The sequence below is a fragment of the Oncorhynchus masou genome, chromosome 24 (genome assembly GCF_036934945.1).
Source record: "Oncorhynchus masou masou isolate Uvic2021 chromosome 24, UVic_Omas_1.1, whole genome shotgun sequence".
Taxonomy (NCBI): domain Eukaryota; kingdom Metazoa; phylum Chordata; class Actinopteri; order Salmoniformes; family Salmonidae; genus Oncorhynchus; species Oncorhynchus masou.
The window spans coordinates 59,673,450-59,685,914 of NC_088235.1; the positions used below are offsets into that span (position 1 = coordinate 59,673,450).

The following is a 12,465-nucleotide window of genomic DNA, read 5'->3' on the forward strand; positions in this document are numbered from 1 at the left end:
TCTACATTCGTTTTTGACACGTTTATTCTTACATTTACATTATATTGTGAGCTAAACATAAAATCATTTTGTCCTTAACATTTCATTGAAATACTGTAGAATTCGATTAATTCCTATGGAGGATGCTCCTATTTGGAAGTGCCAATATGGCCGACCGGTGGCTTCAAATCCCCACTATAGCCAATACATTTGCAGTCCAGGGTTTATATACTTCATTGGGGTTTTCCTGGTGAAAAGAGGAGCAGTTGACTTTGCCGGGGTTCATTATATTTTTTAAAACCACTGAGGTAGTTACATCGATGTCTTCTAAGTCAAAAGTGCAGTACAAAGGGAAAAGGTAGGTGCTGCCGGTGGCATGTAAACATTTAGCTACTAAGGTCTGAAACAACTGCAGCTGTCTAACTCTGTTAGCTGTTTTAGCTAACGACCTTTGCGCACACAAATTAGCTAAGGTGAAGTTCGTGCTACAATAACGCTAGCGAGTAGCTTAACGTCTTTCGACTTCATTGAGCGGGCAAGCTGTATGAAATAGCCAAGAGATTGCATTTGTTTAAGTATACTAGGTATCTATAGTTAACATGCTGGTAATAATCGACCGTGTTCGGCGTTATCTGGGATCCCTACCTCCACCCAGGAAGTGTTTCGCCTCGTCCTGAGGGTGAACATTTCGCGACAACCGCAATATCATCTCCTACACACGTAACGTTATGTGACAAATGCAATTTGATTCCATTATTTTTGCCCTAACACCAGATTCAACAAATCAAATGTTTAATGAGTTGATTAGTGGAATTAGATGTGTAGTGCTAGGGCAAAACTAAAAATGTGTACCCCTTCGAAACCCCCATGATCAGGACTTCTCTACACTCGCAATAACATCTGCATGTGACCAATAAAATTTGATTTGTATCACTATAAAACACTGAAATAGTGAGTGTGGAACTCTTCGCCTTTCTGGTGGTGGCTGGCACTGGTAACTTCAAGTGTATTTCCAACATGGAAAATCATTCGTGTGTTCTTCGCGCCTTGGGGTTGTGTGTGTGTGTGTGTGACAAAAGCTGAAAAGGATTCGCTTGTCTGTCTTTAACCCCCCTTTGAGGGGCCCTTCTCTTCCTACTAGTGGTGGTGTACGCGTTGAATGCGATACTGATGCTGGTTGCTCCATAGAAATATAATAAAAGGGTTTTGCTCTGCGCACTATCTGACGGAAACAACCTATGACGTAGCAACCAGCCTTGGTTCGTGGCTTGATAAATAAATGGCATTTGAACGCAAACAACAAGGGAGCTACACCAAAGGATTTAAACGGAGAGATATCACTGGAGACCCAGCAACACAAGGTAGCTATAACCTTATGAGTTCGTGGTTGACGTTGTACGGCTGTTTTTCAATAATACGCTATGTTCTCACATGGCCAGCCTCGTCGAGACAAGCGCCTCCATTTAAAACATGTTTTTTTTTTTTTTACCGGAGTTAACGTTACATGACCTTTAAACCCGCATAAATGTATTGACCAACCGGTTAATTGTCAAAGACTGTACTCTTTTAAGATGAGAAACACTGACACCTGTTGTCCTATAATGATCAAATAAAATAGTAAAAACCATGCCTGGTGAGGGCTTAGTTTTACTCTTAACAAAAAACGCCTCGAAAGCTTCCATTTGTATCAGTTAACGTTACTTTGTTGCAAGAGATCATTGCAAGGGACTGTTTGTTAAATGCTCTATATTCGCCGATTAAAGTCAAGGCCAGCGGTAGGAAACTCGATTCACTGGTGGGACGATTTTTGTCGAAGCGAATGCATGTTTGGGGGGCTGGAACATAGTTGTCCATTTGTAGTGTACAAATTATTATAATTATGTCCAAAAAGAGATTGTATTTGAAAATAACAATACATTCATTGTGCCTTGTTTACATTGAGATACGATGTGGGAATACTTGGGAACCGATATCCTAAATTAAACTAATCTGTCAAAAACCCAGCACAATGACTATGACAGGTAGTGATTGAGCAAACGTTTTAGGATGCGGTTTTGTGGGCTCAATAATGACAGAGAGGGATATTATGTGAGATATCTCAAAGCTGGTGTTGGGCTGAGTCAACAAGAAGCTATGAGACCAATTCAGAACTAATAGCCTAGCCTAAACATGCCTTCCAACTTAATGCCCTTGCTAAAATGAACAATTTTCGGTAGTCTCCACGCATGCTAGTGATTAACAGTATACAGCACTCAGTATAGTAGGATCTCCCCGTGGAGCCTGGATCCTGATCATGAATCTGTTGGTGGTCACGGTGACAATTAGTCTACTGTAATGGTAGTATGCACCTTGTTTAATTTCTTAAGTCTGATACTTACCTTCCCCAAAATGCTCTCTGTTTGTGTTAAGAGATGTAAAGCAGAAGTGAAAGCGGAGAGAGAGCAGGAAAGTGAGAGTTGATGTGGCGGTTTCACAGCAAAAGGGAACAGAAATTTAACCTCAGTGCTGACAGTAACATATTTCCATTCCACGTAAAAATGTAGACTAGGGGAAGCACTCACTTTACTAGTGCATAGCCAATTATTTTGGTGATTGTTCAAGCGCAACCCCCTATTCGGCTCACAGTTGTTTCCCGAAAGCAGACAGTGGTTCACTGAACAAAGGGAAGATTTAAGTCTGGAAAGAAAACACAAAGAAATGCTGTTCTTTCAAAGTAACATACTATGTCTCAAAGGCTAACCCTGTAACAACTGTGCCTCTGCAGAATGTTTACTGTGGAGGAGCGAGAGAAGGCCACCCTCAGGCAGTGTGTGCAGGCCCGCTGTCAGCTGGAGGAGGCCATCGGTGGGGTGACGAGGGCTGAGGTCCAGCTCAAAGATAACTCCAGAGAGGTGAGTCAGAAGACCCTCTTATACAACCCTTGGCCCCAACCAGGAATGAGACAGTTCTAGTGGATCAGGAGGAACCCCCACTGGGTCAGTCTTTGTGCTCCGGTTATGTCAGGACATACAATGGGCTCTATGTTCTAAACAAAGTAGTTTTCAAGGATTTAGGACAAGCACCATGGTTAGTCACCCCGGGCCTCAGGAAGACCGATACCCTTGGTACGGTAATCATTAGTATTCCACAAAGTGAGCCATGGCTTTATTGTATGTCATAACTGTGGCTGACAGGCTAAGCCCTGATATGTTAGCTGTGTTGTTAAAATGGGTCTTTGTCCTCCTGTCGTGGCCACAGTTAATGATTAGTATGTGGCTCATGTTATGAGGGTGAGAAGGGGAACCGGAGAGACCAATAATTGAAACATGACTATGGGATAGAGTTCCCCAGACCTGCCTTTAAAAAAAAAAATATATATATATAAGGCAGCAGCAGGGGGAGAGGCTGGTCATTGCAGTCTGAGAGTACACCGACAGCAGAGCATCCACTACTGCAGCAGCTCACTTCTCACTGCATCTTAAGAGAATCATTCAACCTTTTTCTGACTAACCAACAGAGGAATAGGTAGAACCTTATGTTATTGCCCTTCTTCTTTGCCCTTGTGCTTGGAGCAGATTGCAGATGGGTGTGTAGGTCAGTGTGCTGTCCTGCCTGTGCATCTGACCTTGCTTAGTGTCAGCAGCAGGAGATTAAAGAAGCTACTCAGCCCTTGTATCAGATCTCAGGGCAATGGCTTGACAGCAGTGTTTGTATTTGTGTGTGTGTGTACGGATTCTCGTATGCAGATTATTATATATATTTTTTTACTGTTTTGCTCATTTCTCTTGTGTTTACAGGTGAAGTCCCAGCTTCAGACCTGTATCAGCAGACACCTGGAGTCTATGCGTTCCCGTGAGGTGTGGCTGCTGGAGCAGATTGACCTTGTGCAGCAGCTAAAGGGAGAGGCTCTGCAGGCACAGCTACATCAGCTTCACTTGGTGAGCATTAACCCAGGTGTCTGCAGACTCATTGCAGGAGTCTCTGCACTTGCACAGTGTCTGCTCAGAAACTTCTGAAGATCAAGTTAATTTTTGTTTCTTACTTCAGTGACCACCCCTTCGTGTTAATGGTATCACGTCTGACCGTCTCCTTTTCTCTCCCTCTCTCTTTGGCCCACAGCTCCGAGGCCAGTTTGACATTCTCATCCATCAGCTGGAAAACTTCAACAGCAACGACCTGGCCAACCAGCTCACCGGCTGCATGGAGAAGTACGAGACGGCACAATGGCCTCTGTCTTGGATCGAATGTGGATTGGGTGTCCGCTTAAGACTTGAGCGATCATTTCAGCCTTTCTGCATTTGCTTCCATAATGCCTCTTGTTGTCAGTTAGACTTAGTCACAGGTTAGAACCTGAAGCTTGGAATGCGTTAGAGGATGACGAGATGTGTGGGGTGAATTTTGGGTGGACTACTAAAATGTCTCTGTGTTCAGGTTATCTTCTCTGAACCTGACTCCTGAGGAGACCCCTGAGATGAGCTTCCAGGCTGACACTCGTTCCCTGCGCCAGGCCATCACCTCCTTTGGCACCATTGCCACCCAGGTACGTGACCCACTGGGAGCTACAAGCAGAAATGCACACACGGCTTAGGTTTACTAAAGGTATATTTCCTAGGTTTTTAACATGTACATTTTTATATTTAATATCAGTTGTAGTCAAGGAAAGAGTGTTAGAAAAACATTTTCTGATGTTCTTTGTGGAGGTGTAGAATTGCATGTTATCAACATGCTGGGGGGAATCTTGGGGATTGGAGTTTTGAGGTAACATAGTGATTCTACTGGTAATGCTGTCCTAGATGACTGCCTAGTTCCTCGATCCATGTTATGTGTTAGTGCTTCTTACATAATACCCTGACATCTCCCGCTGTCACTATTGATAGACTGTTGTTCATAACTTCCCTTTCACTTCCCCAGCACGTGGAAGGAGGCCCTGTGCTGAATATCTCCTCTCAAAGCTCAAATGCCAGCGAGCGACAATGGCTTCAGCAGGGTTGTCCAATCGCAGCTAAGAAACAGGTTTGTACCTTGATGATGTCACAGATGACACTTTTCCATCTAAAGCGGTGGTGACTCTGGATTGCTTGCACGGGGTCCTCACCCACACAGAAATACACTACTGACATGCCCACTCGTTTTTTGTTTTTTTGTAGAGGGTGGAGTCGGCACCTCTTGGAAACCGTCCAGAGACTACCGCCCCAGTTGGATACCAGTCGAGTAAGAACCTACAGGATTGGTTGATCACCCGCAGTGATGTTCAGGTGAGAGCAGATGATGGGAAATTAACTTCATTGTGGCCTTTTGTCTATCTCGAATCTGCGCCAAGAAACAGGACAAACTTTTAATTTACATTTACCACATCTAATTTCACATGACAACCCACTTGGATTCCATTTGAAGTTAATAAGTCAAAATAGTGTTGACATTTCGAGTTGCATGGCTGATTACACCCAGACTAATTTTAGCATCTGGACTGTTTTCTTTTTCCTCTGTCCTCCAGTCATCTTGCCCCATGGCCCCCTTTAACTTCCTCAAGGCCTGGGGCCAGCTGAATGATCTGGAGATGTGGCTACAAAAGAAGACTCCCGTCAGAGAGAGAACCAGCTGTAGCACCAGCAGCAGCTCAACCTTCTCCATTGAGAAAATCGATGAGTCTGAGTTAGACATGGCTCTGGGGGAAGAGGTGGGCCACGAGGAGGGGGAGGAAGAGCGGGCTAAGACGGATGAACTGAGCGACTGGCTCATCACCCCGGCAACTGTTGCCAAGGAAACCACCAGCAAGAGCTGCCAGGCATCTGAACCTGACAGGTGGAAGCATATCTTCAAACCTTTCCAGGAGGGCTTCTCCTCCAGCGAGTGGCTGCTCAAATCCGACTGCGGATCGTGCTGTGCGACCCACACCAAGCCTGTGGCGATTGAGAACCTGGGCAAACTCTTGTGCCTGAAGACCCTCCCAGCTTCAGCAGCCATCACCCCCGCCACCACCACACCCCAAACTCCCAACACACCCAGCTCTGTGGAGATCTGGCTGCAGCAGGCTATTCCAGTACAGCAGTCGTGCAAAGCCAATGAGTCCTGCTCCAGCTACTCTCAGTGTGTGTGTGACAATAACTGCGGCAAAGAAGCCCTCTGTGCCTGGCTCCTCAAGAAGGAGGGTCGGGACAAGAACGGGGTCTCTGTGGACAAGAACAACCCCAGCAAGCAGTCCATCCTCGACTATCAAGAGCAAGAACAGAAGGTTCAGGCCATCCTGGAGGCCTGGCTCTACCCTAGCGAGCCTCGTAAGACCATGGGCTCCACATCCCCAGTCATGTCATCCCTCTCAGCCTGGTTGTCTCCACCAGCCTCCCAGGGTGAAAAGGCCAGCATGGAGGAACACAGCTCTCAGTTCAATGGCCCCAAGACAGAAAGTACTTTAAGCAAACCACTGCAGCCAGAGTCCTGGGTTTTACCTGAGAAGACACACAGTAGCACCGCTGCCACACCGAGTCAGGAGACAACAAAGGAGCAACCCAGCACAGAACCAGAGGAAGACAAGTGGCTTCTACGCAAGAGGGCCAATGCTCAGGTAAGGTTATGGATCATGGACTGATAGGACAAACTCGTGTAATACTTTTTTTGTGTAATCTGTCAACCAGTGAATCTATTTAAGCCTCAAGCAAAAGCTGGGTCACTGACCATACTGTGTTCTTTGGTCTGATTTCAGGAGCGACTTGCCCCTTCCACAGTATGTGATCTATTTTCCTGTATGAAAATCGGTGGAGACAAAGAGAAGTGGCTACACAGGGTCCCTATACAGGTAAGACATTTTAATCGTCCCCAAGGGGTGCACCTTTTTGGTTTTTGCCGTAGCACTACAAAGCTGATTGAAATAATGAGCACTTGAAGATTTTTTGAATCAGCTGTGTAGTGCTAGGGCAAAAAAACAAAAAAGCTGCACCCCTTAGGGTCCCCAGGACCAAGTTTGAGAAATGTTGAAAGAGTCAGTCGTATTTCTCTGAACACCAACATGGGATTATTTTGGTCCATTTTGTTCATTTATTTGTTCCTGGATTAATTTGACTTTCTTTCCCTGTCTTTTCCAGATGTGACAAGTATATCCAGTAGTGTGCTGATCCTCGCACACAATGTCTTGCTTTGCCTTTTCCTCCAATTCTCTTCTGGGACTGGGCTTCTTTTCTTTTCCTTTCCTTTGTTGTGATGGAGATATGCCTCCCACCCCCAGTCTGAAGTAGACGGGGGTTACTGGAGATACTACCATTATCTGATCTGTGCATTTAGGTCTGATGGAATTCTGTGAATTTGCCTTCAATAATCACAGTGGAGTTGTCAATACCTTGTCATGCTAGCAAGATTAGCCTTGGGCTCTAAAGCGACTCTGCAGTGTGACTGAGAATCACTAGTCCCGAAAAGACCAGCTCACATGAATATGTAACATTATTTTCCTTTACTTTGAGGATGATGTGAGGCAGGAGGTTTGGGTGCGACAGAAATAAGAGATTTGAATCAACCATAATTTAGGAACGCTTGTTTTTGTGGAATGTGGTAAAGTGTATGTCACTAATATGAATGGCTGGTCTTTGTAGTGACTATGCCTTGTGGGTATTTGGTTAACCCCCATACACAAATAAGAGTATCAAGTAATGTAAGCAAAGCCATTCTTTTCATTGTAAATGTCTTCTTCTGATCTTACAAGCTAAACCTAAAGGCATTGCCAATACATCTACCCTTATTGCACTAACATAACTCTATAGTTCTGGTTTATGTGCCTAAAGTTTGCTTCATTGTATTTAGCGGATACATTGTGAAAACAGGGTCGGCTTGCCTCCTATATATCACCTGTGTTGAGATTTTCACTGCTGTGCAAGTGTTTTCATGTTACAAAAGATGCCAGCTGAAAACGTTGTGCCCAATATCGAGTTTCCATTGATACGACTTTCGATTGGCTGAATCCAATGAAGAAAACATCTGCCGCGTAATAATTTTAGTACCCACCAGAAGAACATATACTTGATGACCATTGATGTGTATGTCTTTCTGCATAATACCTCTTTAGCTGTCTCACCATAGTGCTTAGAACAAAGATTCTTCAAAATGTGTACATGGCTCTTTGCGAAGGAGAGTTGGAGAGGAGAAACACCATAGACGGGTTGGTTGTTTAGCAACAAAACCGACGGGTGCGCAACTTTGGGTCAAAACAAACAGGGTTGGTTTAGATTGTTGACAACATGTAAACTATATTTAGTCTCAATGTTTATTGAAAACCAAATGCATTTGCACAATGAGCACATAGTTACATTTGTTAGTTAACGAATTTGAGCCATATTTGCTTTGACATGAAATCAGTCAAAACACATCAACAATAAATGGTATAAATAAGATACGAGCCACCTACGATTCCCCACACGACAGCTTTGTCATTGTTGCTAGCTATCTGACCATTCAGTCATAATGTGCGGCTTCCGGACACATCGATGCGCACATCAGTTTCTTGACATCAGCCAATCCATCTATGGTGCTCGATGAATGGTTCTAGTGTTTGATACTAGGACTTGGTTTTTCAGTTCATCTGGTGTCCCTGTGCAAATGCTTTGTACCACAAAGTAGAGCTATCCATATGATCACTTGTGTTATGCTCTCTGGAGTGCTACCTGTACCATAATTAACTCTTAATAAAAACAAGTAAACCTTGAGTGCTGTGGTTGGACTTCCTCCTTTCGTTGCATTTGAACATTTATTGCTCAAACCAAGTTGCAAGCATAGGCTGTTAGTCTTGAGAAATGCACAGTGCAGCATTATGGAATGTGCTGATGCCAAGAATATTTGCTGCTGTTGCAACCAAGTTGTGGATTAGATGAAACCAGTTGCAGCAGTCTTCCCATGATTACAGATGACTGACGTTAGCCAAAGATCAACCCAAAAATAGACTTGGCTTGATTACTTAACTTTCACCTTTTGAGCTAGAAAATTGGAGACAATTGTTCTCCTTTGAAACAGCAATCAAAGTAATAAATCATATTGCTTCTGAGATATGATTACAGTAGTGATGAGCAGAACAGACTTAATAGCCTCTTTTTCCTCTTTACATCTATCTATGGCATGTCAGGTGAAATCACAAGATGGCTTGGTAAGATATTACTGGGTAGGTAGTCTAGCAGTTAAGAGCGGTGGGTGAGAAAAAAAGAAATCTGATGTGCCCTTGAGCAAGGCACTTAACCTTTTGTGTTAAGTGTCAAAAATGACCCACCACTGTTTAACAGCAAAGAACCCCTAAATTATGTTTTCAAACTTCAAATTTAGTGACTTTTATTCTAGAGTGACCCCAACATTAGAAAAAGTGAAACATCGCCTTTTCACATTTCCATGAAAGTTTGTCTAACAGGCTGACCACCGCTCGCGTCACAAAATAAATGTAGACATGCATGTTATTCAATTATTGCACCCACACTGCTCTCGTACACCAACGAGCGTCTGTGTTGCCAAGGGCTAAAATAGAAGTCAGTTCTATTTGTGACGCAGATCGCGCTGCAAGTCCTGCCTCTCCCATCTCCACACTTGTTTATAGAAGTAGGTACCCACGTGCCATCTCCTCATTGGTTATATCCACGTGGGTGACTGAAAGACAAACGAGGTCAGTGGCAGTAATGCACCTAATTTATGAAAGTTGCCAATTGCAATATAAAGTCAAGAGAAGAAAAAGCTTGGAAGGAAGAGAGATGACTAGAAACAATTTGGTTAACCATTTTCTGTGTGGGTTAATTGGCAGAGTAGAGGACCTTGTGCATTTCTGGTAAAATAACTCAGTGTTTATATCCCAGGACAAATTAGCGAGCAACAGCAAGCTAGCTAAATAGGACAAATTAGCTAGCAAGTGCAAGCTAACTAGCTAAATTGGTCTGGCCCTGGGGTCATCTCGCCCTTTGTACCATATAGAACAGAAACAACCCATGCTCTGGAATGCTCTTTAGGTTTTATCACCCAAAAGACATCGTAAATCTCCTGTCAGTGTTATCTCCCAGAGGCCCATCCTCAGTAAAACACACACGATGGTTATACGAATACTCTATTCTGTTGCATAAAACAACCATTTGATGCAATAAAAGTATTATAACAATCTTGCAAATTTCCACCATAATAGGTAACTCTTTATCCACAGTAGGGGGTGTAAGGCCATAACAGATGTTTTTCCTGCAGCAGACTATGATCGATAATGTCAAAAGCTGCACTGAAGTCTAACAAAACTGCCCCCACTATCTATTTCTATCAGCCAATCATCAGTCATTTGTGTAAGTGCTGTGCTTGTTGAATGTCCTTACCTATAAGTGTGCTGAAAGTCAAATAGCATTATATCAGGTTAAAAAAAAAATCTCACAACTTTTCTAAGGGTTGGTAAAATGCTAATTGGTTGGCTATTTGAGCCAGTAAAGGGGGCTTTACTATTTTTAGGTAGCGGAATGACTTGCTTCCTTCCAGGCCTGAGGACACACTTTCCAGTAAGCTTAAATTGACGATATTGCAAATAGGAGTGGCAATATCGTCCACTATTATCCTCAGTAATTTTCCTCCCAAGTTGTCAGACTCCAGTGGCTTGTCATTGTTGATAGACAACAAATGGAATTTGAAATTACAATTCTTGTCTTTCATAATTTGGTCAGATATACTTGGATGTGTAGTGTCAGCGTTTGTTGCTGGCATCCCATACTTAATCTTGCCAATGAGAAAATCATTAAAGTAGTTGCCAATATCAGTCAATTTTGTAATGAATGAGCCATTTGATTCATTGAATGATGGAGCTGAGTTTGCCTTTTTTCCCCAAATTTCTTTGGTGTTAACTATCATTCTTTGTCAGTTATCTTTGTTTCACAGTGTAGTTTCTAATTATATTCAGTTTAGTCACATCTCAATTTGCAGTACATTTGCCAATCAGTTGTGCAACCAGACTTATTTTCTGTTGCCTCATCCCTCAACCGTACCGTTAAAAAAATAAAAGCTAACTGCGTCTCGTGAATTCATGCAAAAACAAGTTAGGTATTTATGTTTAACAAAGATTGTTATTTTAACTAAAACTACACCGTGTTTCCAGTATACAGTGTTCAGCTGCACACTCTGATGACGTCAGGAGAATGCAGCAAAGCTAGTGGAAGAAAATGTTCCTGAGTGGCATAGTTAGTTTTGACTTAAATCTATGGCAAGACCTGAAAAATGGTTCTGTAGTAATTAATGATCAAAAACCAATTTGACAGAGCTTGAAGAATGTTGAAAAGAATCATTGAAAAAATGTTGCACAATGCAGGTGTGGAAAGCACTTAGAGACTTACTCAGAGAGACTCACATCTGTAATCGCTGCCAAAGGTGCTTTTACAAAGTATTGATTCAGGGGTGTGAATACTTACGTAAATGTGATATTTCTGTATTTTATTTTCATTAAACTTTAAAAAATATGTTTTTCACTTCGTCATTGTGTGTAGATATGTGAGAAGAAAAAAACCACATTTAATATATTTTGAATTCGGGCTAGAACAAAATGTGGAAAAAGTCAAGGGGTATGAATACTTTCTGAAGGCACTGTGTCTACAAAGGAATAAAGATACATTTTGGGGAAATGTTTTGACTGATCCATCCTCCAGTTTTCCTTACGTTTGGTCCCAGTTGTACAGACCATAGAGACCTGCCGGCCAGGCCCCCCTCACGCTGCCCCACGTACATCACCTATAAAACACACAGTGTGTATATGTCATATCACAATCACACATAAGTCAGACCTAACCGGCCTACACCGATATCAAACCAACAATATCAAACAGTGACCAAAAATAGAGATGTCAGCAGTCAGTCAGGGGAATTCTAGTACCACAGAGACATCTGGCACCTGACAGCTGACCATCCCTCTCACACCACCAGGGGAAAAACAGACAAACACAATAGGATGAGGACATGAGGCATGTTTCCACAGTCTACATTCAACACGGACTATTGACAAAGGCATAGTAAAAGGCCAGTTTGTTTGTGTGAATTGTCACACACACCATGGGAAACTGGAAAGTACATACAGCTAACAACAACAGTGGGATATGTACTGGTTAAGTAATGGAACCGTCGCTATCATGATGCGGTGCTCATCAGCATTAAGCATGATTTCACACAGATACATAGGAAAGTACATCGGATCAGATTAGTGCAGGAATCAGGTTTGAATGGCAAAGCATGTCAATGAGAAGCCATTGCTATGGGCACACAGTGGCAAACATCTCCAACAGTCTTCAGAGCGTGAGAGGGGAGTAGCAGTTGGAGTAGCAGCATGGTTGCCTGTCCCTGGCCCCATTCAGCAGCAGGAGATAAGACTGATAAAGGTCTCTCGTACTGCAGTCACAGGGCCCACACCCACTACCAGCAGCCCCAAGATAAGTGTTTATGTGGCAGTATGGGTGCTATGTCACCATGGCAGGGAGGGAGAGAGACAGCTTGAAATACTAAACACCCCACTTACCCAACCCTGTAGAGTCCATACAAGCG

The 12,465-nt window shown here is 43.1% G+C and overlaps 1 protein-coding gene across 2 annotated transcripts; it reads left to right on the top strand.

Annotated features, from left to right (window-relative positions):
• Positions 1-210: 210 nt before the first annotated feature.
• On the top strand, positions 211-8,645 carry LOC135512411 (nuclear receptor coactivator 4-like). Of its 2 annotated transcripts, none has more exons than XM_064934419.1 (10): positions 211-337; positions 2,744-2,870; positions 3,756-3,896; positions 4,078-4,166; positions 4,390-4,498; positions 4,870-4,971; positions 5,106-5,213; positions 5,453-6,520; positions 6,659-6,751; positions 7,038-8,645. In XM_064934419.1, exons 1-10 carry the CDS (start codon positions 300-302, stop codon positions 7,041-7,043), a joined length of 1,881 nt encoding a protein of 626 aa, XP_064790491.1. In that variant the 5' UTR covers positions 211-299; the 3' UTR covers positions 7,044-8,645. The 2 variants fall into 2 exon arrangements, with proteins under 2 accessions (XP_064790491.1, XP_064790492.1); XM_064934420.1 differs by lacking the exon at positions 211-337 and adding an exon at positions 1,027-1,340.
• Positions 8,646-12,465: the final 3,820 nt, after the last annotated feature.